The following is a 22733-nucleotide window of genomic DNA, read 5'->3' on the forward strand; positions in this document are numbered from 1 at the left end:
TCTATCTATCTATCTATCTATCTATCTATCTATCTATCTGTCTGTCTGTCTGTCTATCTATCTATCTATCTATCTGTCTGTCTGTCTGTCTGTCTATCTATCTATCTATCTATCTATCTATCTATCTATCTATCTATCTATCTATCTATCTATCTGTCTGTCTGTCTGTCTGTCTGTCTATCGATCTATCTATCTATCTATCTATCTATCTATCTATCTATCTATCTATCTGTCTGTCTGTCTGTCTATCTATCTATCTATCTATCTGTCTGTCTGTCTGTCTGTCTATCTATCTATCTATCTATCTATCTATCTATCTATCTATCTATCTATCTGTCTGTCTGTCTGTCTATCTATCTATCTATCTATCTGTCTGTCTGTCTGTCTGTCTATCTATCTATCTATCTATCTATCTATCTATCTATCTATCTATCTATCTATCTGTCTGTCTGTCTGTCTGTCTGTCTATCTATCTATCTATCTATCTATCTATCTATCTATCTGTCTGTCTGTCTGTCTGTCTATCGATCTATCTATCTATCTATCTATCTATCTATCTATCTATCTATCTATCTATCTATCTATCTATCTATCTATCTATCTATCTATCTATCTGTCTGTCTGTCTGTCTATCTATCTATCTATCTATCTATCTATCTATCTATCTATCTATCTATCTATCTATCTATCTATCGATCTATCTGTCTATTGACATTTTAAATTAAAAGGTAGCTGTTTAGCTATATTAATACAACGTTTGTTTGAATGGAAGGATATATAAGAAACAATATAACTTGATACTCACTGTAAGACTGTTTAAGTCGGCAGAGACAACGGTTCAATGAAAAATCCCTCTTCTATAACGGCTAAATTTTATAATCCTCTAACCTAATGATAACAAAATCTTTAATTTGTTTTTTTGTTGGTTTTGTTGGAGGAGGGGGAGCGGGAGGGGAGGGGAGGTCAACTCCAACTTAGGGCTTCACCTTGATTGGCCGAGCTCCATTGTGAGCTCGGGCGCTGATAGGCTCGGTCCATTGTGAGTCGGTGAGACATTGGCTAAACCGTTCAACGTGAGAATGGAGAAGGGCGAAACCTATTGGAGGGGAGATGCAGACCATATACTTATATATATACATATATATATATATATAAGTATATAGTCTGCATCTCCCCTCCAATAGGTTTATATATATATATATATATATATATATATATATATATATATATATATATATATATATATATATATATATATATATATATATATATAAATATATATATATATATACACCCTTATATCTACATATGCCTACACTTTTACATAGTCCCCTTCACTATTTTTATTTTATTTTATTTTAATTTGTTTTATATTTATTTAATTCTATTTGCTTGTTTTTTACTTCAATTGTTTTCATATATTTTACTGTATGCTGCTGCAACAAAACAATTTCCCAAATTGGGATGAATAAAGTATTTATCTATCTTATCTATCTATCTATCTATCTATCTATCTATCTATCTATCTATCTATCTATCTATCTATCTATCTATCTATCTATCTATCTATCTATCTATCTATCTATCTATCTATCTATCTACTCATATACACTCATTTATATACTTTATATATACTAAATTCTATTATACAACCTACACTGTTTTAAATAATAAAAAATAACCTGATATCCTCTGTTTCCTGATTTTTTTTGCAATACATCTATCCAAATTCATTTTCATCCTAAGATTTCTAATTAAATTATTTCTCTGAGTCTGATAATTCTTACAATATTATCATCTTCCCCACACTCACATTTCCCTGACTGATATTTTCCTATCATATATAGGTTTTTATTCAATCCATTATGTCCAATTCTAAGTCTTGTTATAATTATCTCTTCTCTCCTACTTCTTTCTGATCTTCTCGTTTCCCCTATTTTCCTTTGTATTTTATACAACCAACGTCCTTTTCTTTCTTCCTCCCATAACTTTCTTCTTCTTCTTGTAATTTATTGGCGGTTAGCATCCGTAATGTTGCATTACCGCCACCAACGGTACAATTACGTAACTGCGGGTGTGGAGCGTCGACGAAGGAGTGACAAAATAAAATAAAATTAAATTAAAAAAAAGAAAATAAATAGACAAATAAATGAACAATTCACTAAATAAAAAAAATTAAACTAAATCTTTTCAATAAGTCCTGTAGTCTTTAAGAAATTAAACACAAATCTCCAAGCTCGCATAACTTTTGCCATCTCTCTTCCATTTGAAAAACTACCTGGCTAAGCTAGTTAGCTGTCTACTGCTGCTTGTAGATCTACGATTTAAAGCTACAAGCTAGCTGGATGTCAGCTGACTCATTCACATGACATTCTGTCCGGGCTCGGCTGTCCTGTTGACGGATGCTGTGAACGTCTACCCAATAATCCATTTTATACCACAGTTAACATTTACTTTAAGTGGATTTAGGGCCCGTTTGGAGAAGATAAATGGGTAACGCTATCGAACTTTTAAGAAGGAGCTAATTATGTCACTGAAACTACACTGAAGCAGAAAGAGGAGCCCCGCACGGTTAGCTAAAAGCACTCAGCGTTGTTGGTGAGTTATTTCATTTTGTTTGAGCTTCTGCGGCTGGTTTTTCTAATCTTTATGTTATATTTAAAAAGATAAGTACCATTTTTTTCGATCGGCTAACGTATTGAGCCCCTTTTTGGCTCTGTATTTCAAGATTTCAACACCAAGGCTACAATGACAATTAAAGACCGTGGTGAAGTTCGTTTGACATTGGATATTCGACAGATATTCACAATAAGGAAATAAGGTGTCTTTTTTCCCCAATACCTCCCAAGCCATGTGACCTAGTGACTCCAAACCAATGCAGAATAGTTCTCCTATGTAGTACCAACCACACACACCTTTTTTAAAGCCAATTGTATGCACATTCTATTTTATATGTTTGTTTTTTTAAGGAAAAGCCATTATTTCCTATAGGGAATGGTCTCTTTTTTTTTCTTTCAATACCTCCCAAGCCTTGTGACCTAGTGACTCCAAACCAATGCAGAATAGTTCTCCTATGTAGTACCAACCACACACACCTTTTTGTACACCAATTGAATTCACACTCTATTTTATATTATTTTCTTTAAACAAACTTGGTTTTGTTAATTATATTTTTGTTTCAGATCTTTGTTTCCGATAGCGTGTGCATACAATGGATGTAAAAAAAAAAGGTGTGTGTGATTGGTACTACATAAGAGAACTATTCTGCATTGGTTTGGAGTCACTAGGTCACATGACTTGGGAGGTATTGGGGAAAAAAAAACCTTATTTCCTTATTGTGAATATCTGTCGAATATCCAATATCAAACCAACTTCACCACGGTCAAGTAAAGGCTAATTTGCTTATATTGTTACACATGATAACGTTTATAATTAGATTTTTAATCCAGGTGTTGTTTTTGCTCTGTGATGTGTTTTATATATATATATTATGTTGTGTAGTCACCTTTTCATATTTTTAGAAAATGAATAAAATCACATTTCTGTTCTCTTCGCATCATGTTTAAAACTAAATGTTTTTTAATGTTACTGTTTATGACACATTTATTCAGATTTTGTAACTTCCTGCTTGGCTCACAGCTCATTTTATTGTATTCACTTTCTCAAGGAATTCAAATATCCTCCAAAATGAGTCCGGAGGGGAAGAAGCTTTTGAACATCGTCGTCCTCGGCTTTGGTTTTATGTTCATGTTCACTGCTTTTCAAACATGTGGCAACATAGAGGTAGGCTGGATGTGCTGATGCCTGTTTAGGATCAATGAAACCCAAACTCAGAGACTAATCTTATGTGTAACTTTTCTCTGCTTTTGCAGCAAACGGTCATAAAGAGCTTCAACAGCACTGAGTTCCACGGGAGCGGCTACACAAGGTAAACTGCTGCTGTTTGGACACACAGCAGCAAAGAAAACATCTGTAAGAGAAAAGAAATGAGTTGGGAAACATGAAAGAATAAATCCCAAAGGAGACATGTTCTGACACAGTTTCCTGAAGTCTTAGTGAAAGTTTTGGTCAAAATAACACGGCGACAGAACAGCTGCTGCTGCTTTTTCTCTGTTTAAGTTACAAGTCTGTTAAAAAATGGATCCTTTTAGGCTGTGGAGTCGCCCACTGTGCTCGGCTCGGCCTTTTCTTCCTCATTGGCTGCCTCTTTTCAGATCTGTAGCACCTGATAACCCCCGGAGCGCGTTATTATGGTATGACAGAGCATACAGTGAATGACCTGAGAGCTAAAACCGACAGAAAAACATCTGGGTGGCACTTTTATTATGAAAAACTTCCACTTCCTTCATCTGTTCCCTTCCTTCAGCCACTGATCCTTCCTTTAGTCACGAGTCGAGCGGCCTGAGTTGTTAAAACACACCGCAGAATGTGACAGCTGCTGGTCGGTTAATGACACCACGGAGAACTTGCATCATGATTCCTCCGTCACGTCTCGACTCCATAAACTCTGGACTTCCCTTTTGCTTTGATAAGAAGTCGGATTTCCTTTTCTGGATCTAAATGATTAAAGAAAGTCCGTGTAGAGCATTATTAGCTCATTTATCTCCTCAGTTAAATGAACGATTGAACTGTTCATGAGGTTTGATATCAAAGCAAAAGAGTTTTAAATCCCCTTTTCTGAGGCACAGTGAGAAGTGAAGTTGGGTGGAGATACAGATGGAGGAGGCCGGGTCCCATTTTCAGAGCCAGAGGACAAAATTCCAGGGTTGTTTTTTGTTTGTTTTCAGTTGGAAGTGGCTTCAGACACTCAAAAATATTCTCTGGAACACAGAAAGATGTCGTCTTTAACACGGATGACCAAACAAAATGATATCAGTTATTTCCATGAACATATCTTCTAATATTTCTGTTGCTTTTACCAGTTGATTTTCAAAATAAAACATTATTCAGACTCGGATAATAAATAAAACGGAAATAATGTAAGTTATTTGACCTATTTAAGGTTGCATTTTTAGTTATTTTACATAATTTAATTAATGTTTTTATTCCATTTCTCTTCCCAGTTGCTTTATTCTTGTAGTTTTATTCTTCAAGTTTCTTTGTCAACAGAAAAAATAAAAGAATATAAACGAAGGACATTTAAAAGATTAAAGGCCCGTGTTTCCTCATGTATTTACAAGCTGGTCAGTTAACTGGTGTGCTTGTGTTTATTGACCGCCTGCGTTTGTAGACGGAGGACGCTCCCAGCACTGATGAATGTAATCGAATCAGTGGCGCTCACAAGCCCCAGCGGGATAATTGGATTGTAGATAAACCATTTTAGGGGACAAAGATTCCTCTGTCAGTCCTGCTTTTCAAAACTTTCTTCCAGACTTTCCTCTGGCAGAAAACGAGCCTCCTTCAGTCTGAGTGAGGACCCCTTGGTCTTTATCTGCTAACTCAGGGGTTCCCAAACTTTTCAATGCCAAGGCCCCCCAAACAGTATCAGCTTCTGGCCCCCTTTACAAACCACAGACAATGCTACAAAATATGTAAAGAAACATCAACTTTTAGAACGTATTTTCTTTCTTTTCTTCACGGACAGCAGCTCGCCGTGTGAACGCAGCCTGACTAAATGCTCTTCTTTACGTCTGAAGAAGTCTACCGGATGTTTTTGTATCAAGTGACGCTGAAGTTTCGAAGGTTTTGAACACTCATGTGAGACGCTCTCCAGACAGAGGACGCCATTTTTCTGTACGGCTGTAAAGCCAAACTTAATGTCTGCTGCCTAATGCTGCGTGTACACCAAGAGCGACCTACGCTACCTGAGCGCCGGAAATCATTATTTCTCTATGGAGGGTGAGCTAACTGCGCTACCAGAGCGGATTACAGCGATTAAACTCAAGCTAACTTTATGGTAATGAGCTATGACGCGTTTCGGCGAAAACCAATGACAATCCACAGATTGTAGGGGTCCGACAATCTGCAGGGTTCGCGGAAACAGACGTGTAAACTTTGGTTCCTATCCAAACAATAGTCGTTTAATCCTGAGACTGTTGCAATTGCCGTGTCGAGTGCTTCAATACAATAGTGTAGTAACCCCACGCATACCTTTCTCACTGCAATTAAGTTTTATTTCGGATTTATTTCGGATTTAGTTTATTTTTCACAGCTGCCTCTGCTATTCCTGCTCTTCTCAGGTGTATCTACGTAGTTTTACATAATTTGTAATGTGATGTAGATCTTGTATAACAAATTGTAAATAACAACACGTAATTCGTGTCCCTGCCCTCTCTTTCCTCATTTGTTCTTTTTTGCGGGGCCTTTAAAAATTGAACATTCTAAATGTGACGTCACGAGCTACCAAAGCTACCAAATCAAATTCTCAAGCGAAGCTTCTCCAGCGACCTCCGCTACCAGGCAGCGTAGGTCGCCCTTGGTGTACACGCAGCATTATACTTTCTGATTTTTAGTTGGCCAGTTCTTAGGTTTTTTTTGCAGCAGTGTGTCCTCCACAGCAGGGCTGTTGGTCTGTTCCTTCGGTCTCTTCCAAGTCAAAAATCTGTCCATTTTGGCTAAGCTAGCTACACGCTAGCTTGAGGAGCAGAGCAGCTTCAGAACAGGCGCAAACCGCCAGGTCTACGATGTTTTGACTGGCAGCCAATCAGATAGACAAGCATGGCAAATAACATTTACATATGATATATTATTATAAATTGTATTTTACAATACTGATTTAAAAAAATGGGATAATTTTTTATAATGATGTTTAAAAATTTTTTATTTTCTATTTTTTTATTTTTTTATTTTTTTCTTATCTTCACTCCAATTTTCTGAGGCCCCCCTAGCGCCACCTGGCGGCCTCCCAGGGGGCTGCGGCCCCACTTTGAAAACCACTGCACTAACTGATGTGTCACCTGCAGCATGGCGATCATTTATGGAGTTTTCTCTGCGTCCAACCTCCTGGCTCCCTCGGTGGTGACGGTCATCGGGCCCCAGCTCTCCATGTTCTTTAGTGGCCTTTTATACAGGTGAGTCCCCTCCCACCAACGCGCTCCCAGCCTGTCATGGCCGACCAGGCGCCTGATGCGTCTGTGCGTTGTTGTTTTACAGCGGCTACATCGCCATGTTCATCTACCCGTACACCTGGAGCTTCTACACGGCGTCGGTGTTGGTTGGAATAGCAGCAGCAGGTAGAGAATCACTGTCCGGCAGAAGAATCCTCCTCTTTCTTTGTGGTGTTCATGGTTTAACGTCTGCTCCTCAGTGCTCTGGACGGCTCAGGGAAATGTGCTCGCCATCAACTCCACCGACAGCACCATCGGAAGGAACAGCGGCATCTTCTGGTCGCTGCTGCAGTTCAGGTAAAGCTGTCTGCGACACGTGTGCAGAACATTCCCACTGAGCCCTGAAAGGGTTAAAGGTTAAAAGGCAGGTTAGTCTTGGTGACCATTCCACTGCAGACTCTGCTAAAAAGGACAGATTTTCCTTTCTGGATCTATGAAAGCAGAACTTCAGTCTCAGAGCTCCTAAAGTTGTTCTTTCTGGATCTCTGAAAGCAGAACTTCAGCCTCAGAGCCCGTAAAGTTGTTCTTTCTGGATCTCTGAGAGCAGAACTTCAGTCTCAGAGCCCCTAAAGTTGTTCTTTCTGGATCTGTAAAAGCAGAACTTCAGTCTCAGAACCCCTAAAGTTGTTCTTTCTGGATCTGTAAAAGCAGAACTTCAGTCTCAGAGCCCCTAAAGTTGTTATTTTTGGATCTCTGAAAGCAGAACTTCAGTCTCAGAGCCCCTAAAGTTGTTATTTCTGGATCTCTGAAAGCAGAACTTCAGTCTCAGAGCCCCTAAAGTTGTTATTTTTGGATCTCTGAAAGCAGAACTTCAGTCTCAGAGACCCTAAAGTTGTTCTTTCTGAATCTCTGAAACCAGAACTTCAGCCTCAGAGACCCTAAAGTTGTTCTTTTTGGGCCTTGATGCCTTGACTCAACACTTGGCACAGGAGAGAGCAAGCACAGCCTTAGATGGTATAATTTTGGGCGTGGAGTATGCAAATTTACTATCCTCGTGCACGTGCACTTAAATACGCACGGGTGCGTTTCATCATTTACGCAGGTCGTTTACACACTTTTTCCGAAGTTAAGAGCGCTTGTTGAATCTGACGTGGCGTGTTCGTACGAGACCTTTGTACGAAAAAAGTAAGATAAATTTAGAAATAAAAATACGAAAATGTTCTTGCATGAGGCCTATTGTGTGACATTAAACCGGTCCGTGGCGCTAAAGGACAGATCCTGGTCAGAAATAACTCCAAAGGTTCCTCACCGGAGGACCAGAGCCAGGGAAATACCTTCTAGAGTAACTATATAATGTACATATATATGAAACCATTATGTCAGCATGTAAACAACAAGCAGAAGAAGGAAAATCCCAGTTTTTGCTCTGAATTTAAAACTTTTATGTTGGCTGTATTTTCTCCCAGGCTAACCGACACCAGGCGGTCATTTCTCTGCTTATTATTAAAGTTCTGTAGCTTTCATGAGTTCTCCTTTAATTTCTCGACTTCCCTGGTGTCCCTGCAGCTTGTTCTTTGGAAATCTCTACATTTACTGTGCCTGGCACGGACACGAGCACATCACAGGTATGAATCCAGCTCTTTAAAATAGCTTCTGCCTCGTGGAATGCTTTTCTCGTGCCGACTTCTCACTCGAGGGCTCCTTTTAGGCTTCTGACTCATGTTGTTTGTCTCAGACAAGGACCGTCAGACCGTCTTCATCTCTCTGACGGTGATCAGTCTGGCCGGCTGCTTCCTCTTCTTCCTGATCCGGAAACCTGACCCTGAATCTTCCTCTCGCCCTGACGGGACAGAGCCGCTGCTGCAGACTGAATCCTTGGATGGCTCCACTGCCAGGTGAGGGTCGGGTCCTGGTTCTGAATAATGTTCCGACTCTGACACAAAACACAGAGTTATTCAGTTTCATCTCCCTTTGCTGCTTATTTACTTTTACACTCGGTCATCTCGGTTTATCTGAAGTGACTTAACAGTGAGAAGCAACAGGCTTCAGTACAGTGAGAAAAACCGGTCTTTGAACATATTTACCTGTTTTAGTTTCACTCTGTCCTTTAAACTGTGTGAGTTTAGGTGTTTACAGCATATTTACCTGTTATAGCGTTGAGCTTCCACTTGAGGGCGGTATAAGTAACGTGGAACAGTCGGCCTCAGGTTGGTGCTGTTGTTGGTCCTTTAGCTTTGCTCTGCTCTGTGATGGAGTCAAAGTCGTGTCCAACTTCCTGTAAACACTTCCTGCTTGTCAGCTCATACCCGGGTCCAAGGTGTTCATCCTGTGGATAAACCCGGCTTTTCCACCGTATAAATGTCCAACATGTATTTAATCTGTAAGCTCCTCCCACCAGGTCCCCTTCTGTAAGCTCCTCCCACCGGGTCCCCATCTGTAAGCTCCTCCCACCGGGTCCCCATCTGTAAGCCCCTCCCACCGGGTCCCCATCTGTAAGCTCCTCCGACCGGGTCCCCATCTGTAAGCTCCTCCCACCGGGTCCCCATCTGTAAGCTCCTCCCACCGGGTCCCCATCTGTAAGCCCCTCCCACCGGGTCCCCATCTGTAAGCTCCTCCCACCGGGTCCCCTTCTGTAAGCTCCTCCCACCAGGTCCCCATCTGTAAGCTCCTCCGACCGGGTCCCCATCTGTAAGCTCCTCCCACCAGGTCCCCATCTGTAAGCTCCTCCCACCGGGTCCCCATCTGTAAGCTCCTCCCACCGGGTCCCCATCTGTAAGCCCCTCCCACCGGGTCCCCATCTGTAAGCTCCTCCCACCGGGTCCCCTTCTGTAAGCTCCTCCCACCGGGTCCCCTTCTGTAAGCTCCTCCCACCGGGTCCCCATCTGTAAGCTCCTCCCACCGGGTCCCCATCTGTAAGCTCCTCCCACCGGGTCCCCTTCTGTAAGCTCCTCCCACCGAGTCCCCATCTGTAAGCTCCTCCCACCGGGTCCTCTTCTGTCATACGGACACATTAAAAATAATCCACTAACGTAGCTCTACACCAGCTGTTGGTGGCGGTCTTTAGCCACATTTCTACCCCTGAGCTGGACGCCTCCGTCTGAGATGGCTCAAATAAATCAGAGCTGCAACAACCTTTGAACAAACCCTGCGATGGGCCGTGGTTTGTTCCAGGTCTGACTCTGGAGAACCAAACCAGTTCCAAACACCACCAGGTGAAACTGGGCCTTTACTGGGTTTCCCAAAATGTTGGTTTGTTCCAGGTCTGACTCTGGAGAACCAAACCGGTTCCCCCAGCAGCATGTTTGTGCACCAGCGCCTGAACTACAGAATTCCTTCAAGAAGAAATTGTCCTAAACCACAAAGTCAAATGAACCGATATATTAGCTTTGTATTCGATCAATAAATGAAGGTTGTGCTTCGTATTGGTCACATTTTGAACTTCGTTGTCGTTGTTATGAAATTAGCTGTCAGTCTCTTCCTGTTCAAGACAACTGTAAACCAATCAGCATTTGACCACTGCGTGGTGTCATGTGAAAGGTCTGAGTGCTGTTGGGTTTCAGAGAAGAAGAGCATCACAGGTGGACATTTCTGTGAAATAAACGGGCTCTTTGAAAAGCAGGTGCTCTCTGAAGGAACTAGATTTGCACTAGAGCTGCATCAGGGACTAGAACTAGATTCAGGCAGCCGGTGCAGGTCAAAAAGTCATGGTGACCTTTTCGGTTGGAAGAGCACTAAATTTGCTGCCTTGTTCAGGCCCATCTGTCGAGGTTTCAGTGTGCATAACGATCGTCAAGGTGATGGATAGCCGTGGTCTGAACCAAGAGGCCGGTGGCGTGCTGAGTCATGTGTGGCCTGAATGTCCTTTTGTTGTAAAGAGACTGATGCAGAGAACTGGTCACGGGTCATGACACCCAGCTTTACAGCTTGTGTTGTAGTTTTTCTGTTGATACTGAGCTGGATGAACTGGTTTGGGATGATCGACAGCGCAGACTTGGAGAGGTTTAGTTGAAGGTTTAATGCTGAACTAGAGTACAAGCAGTGGGAATGATGAGCACAGTTGAGTATGTCTGCAAAGCAGTGATGCAAGAAGCCATGAGAGCAGGTGACGGGGCCCAAAGAGATGTTTTGTCTTGAAAAGGTTTGGCAAAGGTTTCGGGGTCCCAGAACAAAGGTTTGTGGTCCCAGAACAAAGGTTTAGGGTCCCAGAACAAAGGTTTAGGGTCCTAGAACAAAGGTTTAGGTTCCCAGAACAAAGGTTTAGGGTCCTAGAACAAAGGTTTAGGGTCCTAGAACAAAGGTTTAGGGTCCCAGAACAAAGGTTTAGGGTCCTAGAACAAAGGTTTAGGGTCCTAGAACAAAGGTTTAGGGTCCCAGAACAAAGGTTTGTGGTCCCAGAACAAAGGTTTAGGTTCCCAGAACAAAGGTTTGTGGTCCCAGAACAAAGGTTTGTGGTCCCAGAACAAAGGTTTGTGGTCCCAGAACAAAGGTTTGTGGTCCCAGAACAAAGGTTTGTGGTCCCAGATCAAAGGTTTGTGGTCCCAGAACAAAGGTTTGTGGTCCCAGAAAAAAGTTTTATGGTCCCAGAACAAAGTTTTATGGTCCCAGAACAAAGGTTTTGGGTCCCAGTGTTTGCTCAGGAGTCAGATTCAGGGATGCTGCTGATGCGTCCACATCGACGTGTAACAGTTTGATGCAGGACAGGTTTTTTTCTGTCTTCATCCTCTTTTCCTTCGGTAACCGTAACAACACGTATGACTTTGTAATCCCAGCACATCTATTTTAACCCATTGAGGCCGCATTTAAAGCCGGGAAAGCGTACACGTCTTTTTCAGACGGTAGCGATTGTTAGGAGTTTCTTGGCTTTGATGATGCTAATGAACGTGCTGACCCAACTGATCGAGATTTATGCTAGCACATATGTTTGAAAATGACGATAACGGCAAGGATGATTTTGAAGGGTTTGAATGTGAGCGGAAGACTGACAATTACCACCGTAATCGACGGAGAGATTTCAACCGCACACCAGGGGTGAAAGTGGATTTACCTGCAGATGCCACACCGTTGCAGGCATTTAATCATATTTTTACTGAGGAGCTTTGGGCGCATCTCGTTTCCGAGACGAATAGATACAGTGACCAGGTACTTCAGACTCCAGCTCGAGCAAAGATGGCAAGGTGGTCACACGTACTGTGCCGGAGATGAAAACGTTTATTGGAATGTGTATGGGCATTGGACTCCTTGTGCTGCCAGTACGAAGAGATTACTGGCGATAAAATAAATAAATAATTTAAATATAAAATTAAATTAAATTTTATTTTATTACTGTTTTCTAATTGAAAATAGCGCTGTTCCTCCACTTCACTTTTTACATTTTCTATTTTCGTGAAGGTGTATGTAAATAAACTCAATTTCCAAAGAAAGCCACAGGTGTAAGCTCTCAAATACTTTTTGAATTTTGTTTCTATCTGCTACAGAGGCTGAGAAATAAATCATTTAGTAGGCTGACACAATTGCTGAATTTCCAGAAAAACTTCAGGTTTTAGGGGGTCTTTCTGAAATCGCCCATAGGTTTTACAGGCATTCTTTTCCAGGCGTTTTAGGCCTAAATGGGTTAAGGCCATCCGTTATGTTACTTTGAGATATATTAAGGTTGAGTTCAACTCTTGTGCTGAAGCTCACTGTGCAGATCTCTCATCTGAATGTACAACCATTCGTGCTTTGATTTGCTCTCCGAAGAGGAAGGTGGATTTGGGTCTCCAGAAATCTCCCATCTTTAATTCATAGTAAATGTCCTTAAATGTTTTGAATACAGTCGATTAATCATGACAGCATGCAGGCATGAAGTTTCAGCATAATTCTGGTTCATCTCAGTTTGCTCTGTTGTCTCTTTGGGTCATGATCAGTTTTTACTGCTGAGATTTCCAGGAAACGAAAGACGTAGAAAGTATTTATCAGTAAATAAGCTAAACTTCCTGTAGTCGTAAATGACCTCGGACACTTTGAAGAGGGATTATTGGTTCCTTTGTAAGTTCAGTGTTGGTGCTGACGGAGGACTTCTCGGTGATTCAGGAGACACCTGGTTTCTAATTATTGTTCCTAGGCGACGCAAAATGTCTCCCTGACAGCTTCCCGACATCTTTAGAGGAAGATATCGACACATGTTTTGGAAAGCACGCGGGGAAATATTCGTTCAGAAGACGAATGTGATCATCTTTTTGGTGGGAGCAGACAGGCGACCTTTCTCCGTGAATGCTTCCCTTTGTTGTCTCCTCTGCATTTGTCTCTGAAACTGCCGCGATACGGTCGCCACCGCAACCGAGACCAGTTCAGGGATGAGCTGGAAGGTGAACATGTCCACCAAAGACGTGTGAACTCGGGCATTTCAACAGATGGAGTGCTTTTAGACACAAAGGCTGATGCAGTTACGTCAATGAAATCAGCTTTCTGGCAACTTTAGGGGGCTCCTGTACAAGCTGATAGATAATCTAACGGAAGTATTCTGATAAGTGAGACGTCGGGTAAATTAAACTCTGGACTGGACTTGTTTTATATAAATGTTCTGTGCTAGCTTTAATGATTAAAACAGGGTGGCCGCGGGTCCTTTAAAAAGTCTTAAAAAGTCGTAAATCAATTTTCCTGAAAATAAGACCTTAAAAAGTATTAAATTGTCTTAAATTCAGATTGCATGGGTCTAATCAGGACTATCCAGGGGCCTAAAATTATTTTAAAATCATAAAACAATTCCATGCTATATAAGGAATCGATCTGCCATTTCAGTTTTGTGCAAAAAATCACCTTTCTGTAGGCCTTTAAATATTTGTGTATTTTTCTTTTTGTTCTAAAGGAACAGTATTTATTTATTTTTTTAATATATTTACTTGATTTTATAAGCATTTGTTCATGGGACTTAAAGGTAGGGTAGGAGATCCTGGATTTTGAGTCCAGCGAAGCTGCATTTTGAAAATACACAGGTCAAAAGTCCCAACCCTTTTCTTCACTTTCCCCCCGAAGGCACGCCTCTAGAGTACATGAACGCGCACGAAGGTGCACGAGCGCTGTTCTGACAGCAAGCATCGATCGTTGCCGTATTTAGTATTTAGTATATGCTAACTATACGTTTAATAATGCTAGGTGCTAGCCAAGCTGGCTCTAGTTTAGCTTCCTGCCAAGCTTCTGGACGCGTAATTCGTTCACGGAGCAGGGTACGCGCACAGGGGGAAGGAGGAGCAGATTGCAGTTTGATAGACGCATCAGAATCCAATCATTGTTAACGGTCCGTTCAGTATGATTGGATAGTGTTTTTCCTAGATTGTACGTTCTAGAGGCCACTAAAACTTTTCATATTTGTGTCAAAACTTTTAATTAAGGGGTGTGAAGAGTATTTCAAGCAATATGTAAAAAAATGTTCCAGAAAAAGAACCCCTACCCCGCCTTTAAATGTTCTGAAAATATTGTAATAAATTTAATTAAGGACAGTGATGACATTTTTGTCATCTTTTCGCATGACACACATTTAGTCGATGTTCTTAAACTCAACCGTCATTTGTCATTTTACCATACTGTCAGTGTGTTTACTTGGTATTTCCATCGTACGTTTGGTCTTAAATTGAATTTAGAAGTGGTATTAAAAGGTCTTAAAAAGTCTTAAATTTAACTTGTTTATACCTGTATACACCCTGTAAAAGCATGTTTTGACGGTCTGAAAGTCTGTTTTTACATCTTCTTCCTGACCTTTTCCTCCCCGCAGCTCATCGGGCTCAGGACTCTGCTCCCAAGCCCTCGATGCTTTTGGTGAGTTTGTTAAGAATAAGCTCCATCTCGTGGCTTCGGCTGAGCAGTCCGATGTGCTAACGTCTGCTTTCCTGTTTGCAGTTAAAGCCTGTAAGATGTTTGTCACCAAAGAAATGCTGCTGCTGAGCATCTCCATAGGATACACAGGTGGGTGAAGCACACCTGGCAGAATCGCACAGGGACGGGATCGGTTTGTTCAGACTGGGGAGGAGCTCACGTTTGGATTCATGGGGAAAGGAGGAAAACACGTGTTTGCATGAATTAGAGTTTTAAATGAATCATGAGGGCATGAAAACAAACAACTGGACATTAATTACATGGATCAACACGTAATAAAGTAAAAATTAGAGGAGATAGTTCACTCTGATGCATTTCAAACTGGGTTCTTAACTTATTTTTGACTGGTTTAGACTCGTTTTAGACTGGTTTCAGTCTTGTTTTGTACGAGTTTAAAACTTAGCTTTGGACTGGTTTCAAATTGGTTTAGAACTTGTGTTTTGACTTGGTTTGAGACTTGTTTTAGACTGGTTTCAATCTGGGTTTTAAGCTTGTTCTGAACTGGTTTTTCACCTGGTTTTAAGCTTGTTCTGAACTGGTTTTTCACCTGGTTTTAAGCTTGTTCTGAACTGGTTTTTCACCTGGTTTTAAGCTTGTTCTGAACTGGTTTCTCACCTGGTTTCTAACTGCGTTTTTAGCTTGTTCTGAACTGGTTTTTGATCTGGTTTCAAACTCTTTCAGTCTTTCATGCTGTTATGGATTTATTTTAGAATTATTTCTACCTGGTTTTGACCCCATTTTTAACCTGGCTTAGTACTGTTCTCACATTAGGTTTTAGACATTTTTTTACTTTACTTTCAACTCGTCTCGTCTTTAGTGTTTTCTGCCTCCCAAAGTAATCCAGACAGACTCGGGGGGGGTAAGATCAGGGCCAGACCTTCAGTTGCGGGGGTCCTGGTTCTTCCTGTGGATGGAAATGGTTCTTTATGTTTGAGCTTGTTGTCCTGCTGCAGGAGGACATCAGGATAAGACTCCTGGATGGTGATGGATAAGAACTGAGGGCCATAAAGTTCTTCTCAGTTCTGTAAATGGGATTAAACTGGAGGTGGAGGATGAGACTGTCTGAATTCATGCCTGTTGATCCGTCTGCTCCGACAGGCCTGGAGCTCACCTTCTACAGCGGCGTGTACGGGACGTGTATCGGAGCCATGACGCGTTTCGGCACGGATGCAAAGAGCTTGATTGGAATCTCTGGAATTTTCATCGGTATAGGCGAGATCTTGGGTGAGTGTTTTCAGATTTAACCCAGTTTTAACCCAGTTTTAATCCAGTTTTAATCCAGTTTTAGCCCGGTTTTAACCCGGTTTTAATCCGTTTTAGCCCAGTTTTAACCCAGTTTTAACCCGGTTTTCTCAGCCGTCAGCGCTGCAGAAAGAGCTCGGCTCACAGTAGACCTTCCATCTCTCTCTCTCTGACCAGGAGGGGGCGTGTTTGGGATGCTGAACAAGAGCAGCCGCTTTGGGAGGAACCCCGTGGTGCTGCTGGGGCTCATCACACACTTTATTGCATTCTTCTTGATTTTCCTCAACATTGCCAGCGACGCTCCTCTGGCCCCGGAGGAAGGAACAGATCTGCAGGCTTACATCACCCCCAGGTAAGAAAACCCCCAAAAGAAACAGATCTGAGAATCAGACGACAACATGTGCACAGTTATTATTATTATTATTATTATTATTATTATTATTATTAAATGAGAACTGTCTAAGGGCTTAATGTGTCCCAGAGTGATGAGCACATTAGATAAAGGTGTATGATTTGCAGACCGCATCATATTCTGTCAGAAAAAGATTGAACTGACTCTCAAAAATAAAAGCAGCTCAGTGCCTTTCAGAGGGAATCGACAGTAAATACTTAATAACTACTTGAGCTGGCAAACATTGTATGGAAAGAAGAGAAGATGAGATGCAAATCGACTTCAGCCGACTAGAGAAACGTGAAGAGACCTGGAAGCTTTCATCCTCCAGTTCCAACATACAGACGATAGAAGGCTGAAACACGACCTCCACTGAATAAGATTCACCAGCTGGAGCTCCACATGGGACCAAGAAACCCCTGAATCCTTTTAAGGGTGACTGAAGAGAAGGTCCCTCTGGATGGAGCCCAGCTGACTGGGACGGGTATTTTACTCCGTCGCTATCCGTCAATCCGTCTCCGTGGTAACGCAGAGGCTGTTAAACCTTTGGAAGTTCTCCGTCGGGATGTCTGATACCCAAGGCAGTTCACCTCCCGATCAGCAGGCGGCGCTACGTTAAACGATTTAATCTCCCGACCTCTATGGTGAAAGTCGTTGATTGGTGGTTCACCTTCCGGCTCCGTTCCTCCTCACAGTGAACGATGGCGACCGAGAGAGAAAGACTGTTGTTGGAGTTGGAGCTTATTGATGTGGAAATGCAAATAATTTTTATTTTTTATAGACTTTCTTTATTGGAAGCAATTTCACAGGTAGAAATGTAGCAGTACAGCGCAACAGAGAAGCCTTCCATTCTATAATTTTCCCCCAGTTTTTTTTTTATCCCTCCCACAATCCCACCCCACGCAACAGAGAGCAGTTCTACGAATTCAATATCAACATATAAACCGTACAAAACACATACAAACACATGAATATGGAAAATGACAAAGTAAACTAGTAAATTTAAATTGAAAAAAAAACAAAACAATGAAAAAATAAATTAAATATAAATAAATATATGGGGGGCTCAGTCGTCGCAATCAGGCAGAGATGTCAAAGATTCAATATAGTTTAAGAGAGGTCTCCAAGTCTTTTCAAAAGGACTTAAAGGAGAACTGCGGTATTTTCAACATTAAGCCTCTTTTCTGAGTCGTCTGCAATGTTTTAGAACCCCCCTCACCGCTTTTTTGATGTTTACTGCTGTATTTGCCTAATTTTGATTCTTCTCAACCTGCTTCAGAATGGCAAGTCATGCGCATGTCTTAAAAGGTCCTTAAAAGCACCATAAACGTCCGTTTTCAAAATCATCAACTCACCGGAGTGGTTACTGGTGTGCACTGGTAATCCATATCAAATTTCGTTGCGAAAAGTTGCTTCTGTCGTGTTTTATTTGGCAGCTCGTTCATGCTCGCACTATTTTCTTAGCGGTGGCGGAGTAATATCAACGAACATCCAGTACAAAATGTCAAATAAAACACAACAGAAGCAACTTTTCGCCACGAAATTTGATATGGATTACCAGTGCACACCAGTAACCACTCCGGTGAGTTGATGATTTTGAAAACGGACGTTTATGGTGCTTTTATGGACCTTTTTGGACATGCGCATGACTTGCCGTTCTGAAGCAGGTTGAGAAGGAATCAAAATTAGGCAAATACCGGAGACAGCAGTAAACATAAAAAAAGCGCTGAGGGGGGTTCTAAAACATTGCAGACGACTCAGAAAAGAGGCTTAGGCTACGGCTACACGAAAACGTTTTTCACTGTAAACGATACTTTTTCTTATCGTTTCGCTGTCGCGGCCACACGGAGCCGGCGTTCCCACTACCCCAAAACGATAGTTTTTGAAAACGGGTTCCAGAGTGGGAAAGTTTGAAAACGGCCTCGTTTCGTTTCCATTGTTACAGCTAAAACGTTTTTGCGTCAGTCACACGTTGACGCTGTGAGCCAATTTTAACACTTCTGTATTGTCTCACAGCGTGGCGTGACACAGTGGCGTGTGTACTGCATCGTTTCATCGTTTTCGTCTGGACCAGCAGCGCGTTTCCGTGTGGTCGCAAGAATTTTCGTACCCGTTTTCAAAAAAAACCTCGTTTCGTTTTCGTGTAGCCGTAGCCTAAATGTTGAAAATACCGCAGTTCTCCTTTAAGGAACCATTGAGGGAAAATCTGAGCTTTTCAAGTTTAATGGACAGTAGCACCTCTTTCACCCACCTGCTGTGAGACGGAGGTTGAGGGTGTTTCCAATTGAGAAGTATGAGTCGCCTGGCCAGCAAAGTGGCAAATGCAAGAACAATTTGCATAACTTTAGATGCAAGAGGCTGCAGGGGGGAACCGAATAGGGCCAAGAGCGGATCCGGAGAAATAGTAGTGTTGTAAGCTGTGCTAGAAATGCAAATAATTTTGACCAAATGTTGACCGGCACACAGTAAACTCTTTCAAAGATGGCGCTTTTCCATTACCTCCACACGGCTCTACACTGCTCGCCACGGCTCGGTTTGGTTGTGTGCCTCCTTCGTGCCTCCTGGACGTGGCCGGGGTCGTCGTAACACGGCTGCGCGTGTTGCTGCTCACCCTGCGGCTTTTTGTCCCACAGAAGGCAAGAGAAGAGAGCCAGAGAAGACTCCTGGCCGCCAGATAAAACAGTATTGAAAAGTACCGGAGAGTTTTGTTAGCTTCAAAAAGACGACGTTTGGAGGTAAGCTAACGGTTGCTAACGCTAGCTTTTATTATCCGCGTTATGACGCTTCCAGTGACGACACTCATCGTCCAATCAGTGGAAGGCAGTCGGCTGACGTCACGTTTTAGTAACACTTCGGCCCGCTTTGAACCGGGGCTGAGGTGGTACGGGAAATCGTCCCGGTTGCAGGTACGGCGTGCTAGTGGAAACACGCAATGGCGCGCCGAGCCGAAGCGAGCTAGTGGAAAAGCGCCAAAAAATGGCGGTGTTGTTGTTCTGAGAGGAAGGAGCTAAACCGGAAAAGTGATTCAGGAAATGATGTTGTTAGCCGACCAATCACAGCCCTTGCGGTCTCCGCGAGTCTCCGTCGCCTCGACGGATAGATAGATGGGAATGTTGGCCGACGCACGCAAGTGACGGAGAGCGTCTCCGTGGCCTTTCCTGGACGACTATAAACAGGCTCCAAACAGTCACCTCTGAGGTCCAGCTAACATTAGCCGCATTCGGACAGAGCCGTTCTAAGAACGGTCCTCCTGGAATCCCGTTCTAATAACCGCCCTTCCCCAGCGGAACTGTTTCAGTTTGCATTCCCACATGAGTCGGACCTGATGTGTTCCTATGGAAACCAGAACAGACCCAGCTGAGGAGAAGCAGCTGAAATGGTTCCAGGAACTGAGGGCCGTGGTCCCTAGTTCCTGAAAAGGTTCCTACAGAGGGGATGCGGTTATTGTGTGTTGATGAGTGAAAGCTCTGGTGCCAGAGAGCTGTGGAGTCTGAAGGGGGCTGAGATCTTCTGCTGCTAATCAGAGAGGAACTGAAGCGCTTTGGATGCACAGCTGCAGCTGAACATGGGACTGTTTCCTGGGTTCATTTCTTTATCTTCTGGGCTCCTGCTGGGGCTCGGTGCTGCTTCTGTCGTGTTTGTGGTCATTTTTTTAAAGTACACCTGGCAGAATCACACAGGAACTTTATTCAGACTGAGGAGGAGCTCACGTTTGTATTCATGGGGAAAGGAGGAAAACACGTGTTTGCATAAATAAGAGTATAAAAACAAACAACTGGACATTAATTACATGGATCAACACGTAATAAAGTAAAAATTAGAGGAGATATTTCACTCTGATGCATTTCAAACTGGGTTCTTAACTTATTTTTGACTGGTTTAGACACGTTGGAGCTGGTTTCAGTCTTGTTTTGTACGAGTTTAAAACTTAGCTTTGGACTGGTTTCAAACTGGCTTTTAAGCTTGTTATGAACTGGTTTTTCACCTGGTTTCAAACTGGTTTAGAACTTTAAAACGGTGATTGAAGGTCTTTTGTTTTGTGCGCCTCAGCGTCGGCGTGGCGATGCTCTGCAGCTTCCTGCTCGGTCTGGGCGACAGCTGCTTCAACACGCAGCTGCTCAGCATCATCGGCTTCATGTTCCGCGACAACAGCGCCCCCGCCTTCGCCGTCTTCAAGTTCATCCAGGTGACTATTCCAGGAGAAGGCTTCACACTCTGGCTGGGAGACGTTGTTTGTGTTGATAATAATTGTTTTTTCCCCTGCAGTCCATCATGGCCGCCATCGCCTTCTTCTACAGTAACTACCTGCTGCTGCACTGGCAGCTGCTCATCCTGGTCGTCATGGGTTTTCTGGGCTCCATCTCCTTTTTTGTGACCGAGTGGCTGGCCGAGTCCAGCCGCCGGGACTCGGACTACGACAGCATCTGATGGAGGGCGAGGGCACAGCTGGAGGTGTTTCCCACCTCCCAGAGACAGATGCTGTGGTACGTTTGATTCTCCCACCGAGGCAAACACTCACCCCCATCTCAACATTTATTTGACTAAATCAAAATGCACATGGGAGGAAGTGTGCACAGCAGGGACACCTCCTGGGTCTTTTTTTCTCCTTTTTGTTTCTTAAAACGCGCAGAAGAAGGTACAAAAGGCACTTTTGATTAAAAGCCAACGACATGTCATAACGGACAAATATATATATATATATATATATATATATATATTTAAAAACAATATATATGTTTTTAAATGATTTATATAATAACATAAATAACATGTATTTATTTATATATATATATATATATATATATAATACATGTTGTTTTTAAATTATTTATAATCATATTATATAAATCATTTAAAAACAATATATATATATATATTATATAATATATAATATATATATATATATATATATATATATATATATATATATTATATATCTAAATCACCATGATTCCATTAAGTCTCACATACTGAACTCTGCTGCCACAGAAACACACCAAAGGGACTGCATCTGGATTAATACACTGCGGGAAATGATTCCCCCCAAACAATATTTTTTGTGACCTTTTTAAAAGAAATAATGGCGAATTCTCAAAGAGCTGTGAGAGGGCAACAACATGTCCATGTTTTGGTCTTTTTAAGGACTTGTTGATGGTAAAAAGAACGAGAATAAAGCCAGAACAGATCCAGTTAGAGACTCAACAACAGCACGGACGCGTCCTGCCTCGGAGTGTCTGCAGTAATTTAGATGTTCAAGATGGCGGCCAGTGTCACAACCTTTTAGATTTCCTTTTCCACACAGAAACTGTTTGGAAGCCGGATTTCCCTGTTCAAAGGGAATCATCCCAAACCTGAAATCCATGTTGGCTCCCTGATTGAGTTTAGCTGTAATTACATCCACACGCTCTGCATCACGACCCGTGACTCTTGGTCTCATAATCACTGGTGGCTGACTGTGTTTAGCTCTGATCACTCTTGAGTTTGTGCCAGGAAGAATGTTTTTTCTTTGTTTCAGGGGAGAAAATACACAAGATGATGAATGGGATTTGGTTTGTTCTTCTTCTGCTGGTGACACGGTTCAGTTCAGGAGATGATCAGACGTGGTGAGCTGGCTGTGAAAGTAGACTTTAAACTGAAGCTGAGGGCAGGGTCTGCCCCTTAAATGCTGCTTCATACATTTCCCATCATGCAGTTTGATGCCGGCTCAACCAGCTGCCAACATCTGCTGAACTCCACACTTTTCCTCCGATCGAACCAACAGGAAGGTGAGAGACGAACTCTTTCAGAGGCTTAGGAAGGCCAACCTTCCTAAGGACCTGAAGTCTATGCTGACCTGAGCCACAGAAAACCTATAAAAAAAAGGGATTTATTTATTTTTAGCTTTTTAGATGGGGGTCGTGTGAAGTACGTAACGATAGTGAGTTGCAGCTTTTACCAGAGACACGAGGAAATAACAGATTTCTGTCAGACCAACCAAAACTCGACTATTAAACTGAGTTTAAACACGTTCGTTCCACTGAAATCGTGCCAAACTGAAGCTCTCCAAGCTTCTGCATGTAAACGCTCATCCAGACCTTAGTTGCATGGTTTCCTCTCACAGTCCACGGCGTCGGACAGATTCAGTTAATAACTCTGACTCAGTTTGGAGAACAAGGGAGGAACTCTGACTGCTCAGCTCAGCTGAAAGCTCCTCACGCTGGGTCCATCTTTACCATCTAAAACACCTCCAACCTTTAATGTTTCAGTGTTTCCAGTAAAGACTGTTC

General features: G+C 42.3%; 1 protein-coding gene across 1 annotated transcript; it reads left to right on the top strand.

Annotated features, from left to right (window-relative positions):
- Nucleotides 1–2365: 2365 nt before the first annotated feature.
- mfsd11 (major facilitator superfamily domain containing 11) lies at nucleotides 2366–21179 on the top strand. The gene is made up of 14 exons (XM_075453579.1): nucleotides 2366–2598; nucleotides 3668–3783; nucleotides 3873–3928; nucleotides 6903–7010; nucleotides 7093–7172; nucleotides 7247–7343; nucleotides 8553–8611; nucleotides 8722–8881; nucleotides 14734–14777; nucleotides 14859–14924; nucleotides 15933–16058; nucleotides 16254–16428; nucleotides 20518–20653; nucleotides 20734–21179. The coding sequence occupies exons 2-14, from the start codon at nucleotides 3688–3690 to the stop codon at nucleotides 20893–20895; spliced, it is 1365 nt and encodes a 454-aa protein (XP_075309694.1). The 5' UTR covers nucleotides 2366–2598; nucleotides 3668–3687; the 3' UTR covers nucleotides 20896–21179.
- The last annotated feature ends 1554 nt before the right edge of the window (nucleotides 21180–22733 follow it).

This window comes from Odontesthes bonariensis, chromosome 21, assembly GCF_027942865.1.
Source record: "Odontesthes bonariensis isolate fOdoBon6 chromosome 21, fOdoBon6.hap1, whole genome shotgun sequence".
In the NCBI taxonomy this organism is placed as follows: domain Eukaryota; kingdom Metazoa; phylum Chordata; class Actinopteri; order Atheriniformes; family Atherinopsidae; genus Odontesthes; species Odontesthes bonariensis.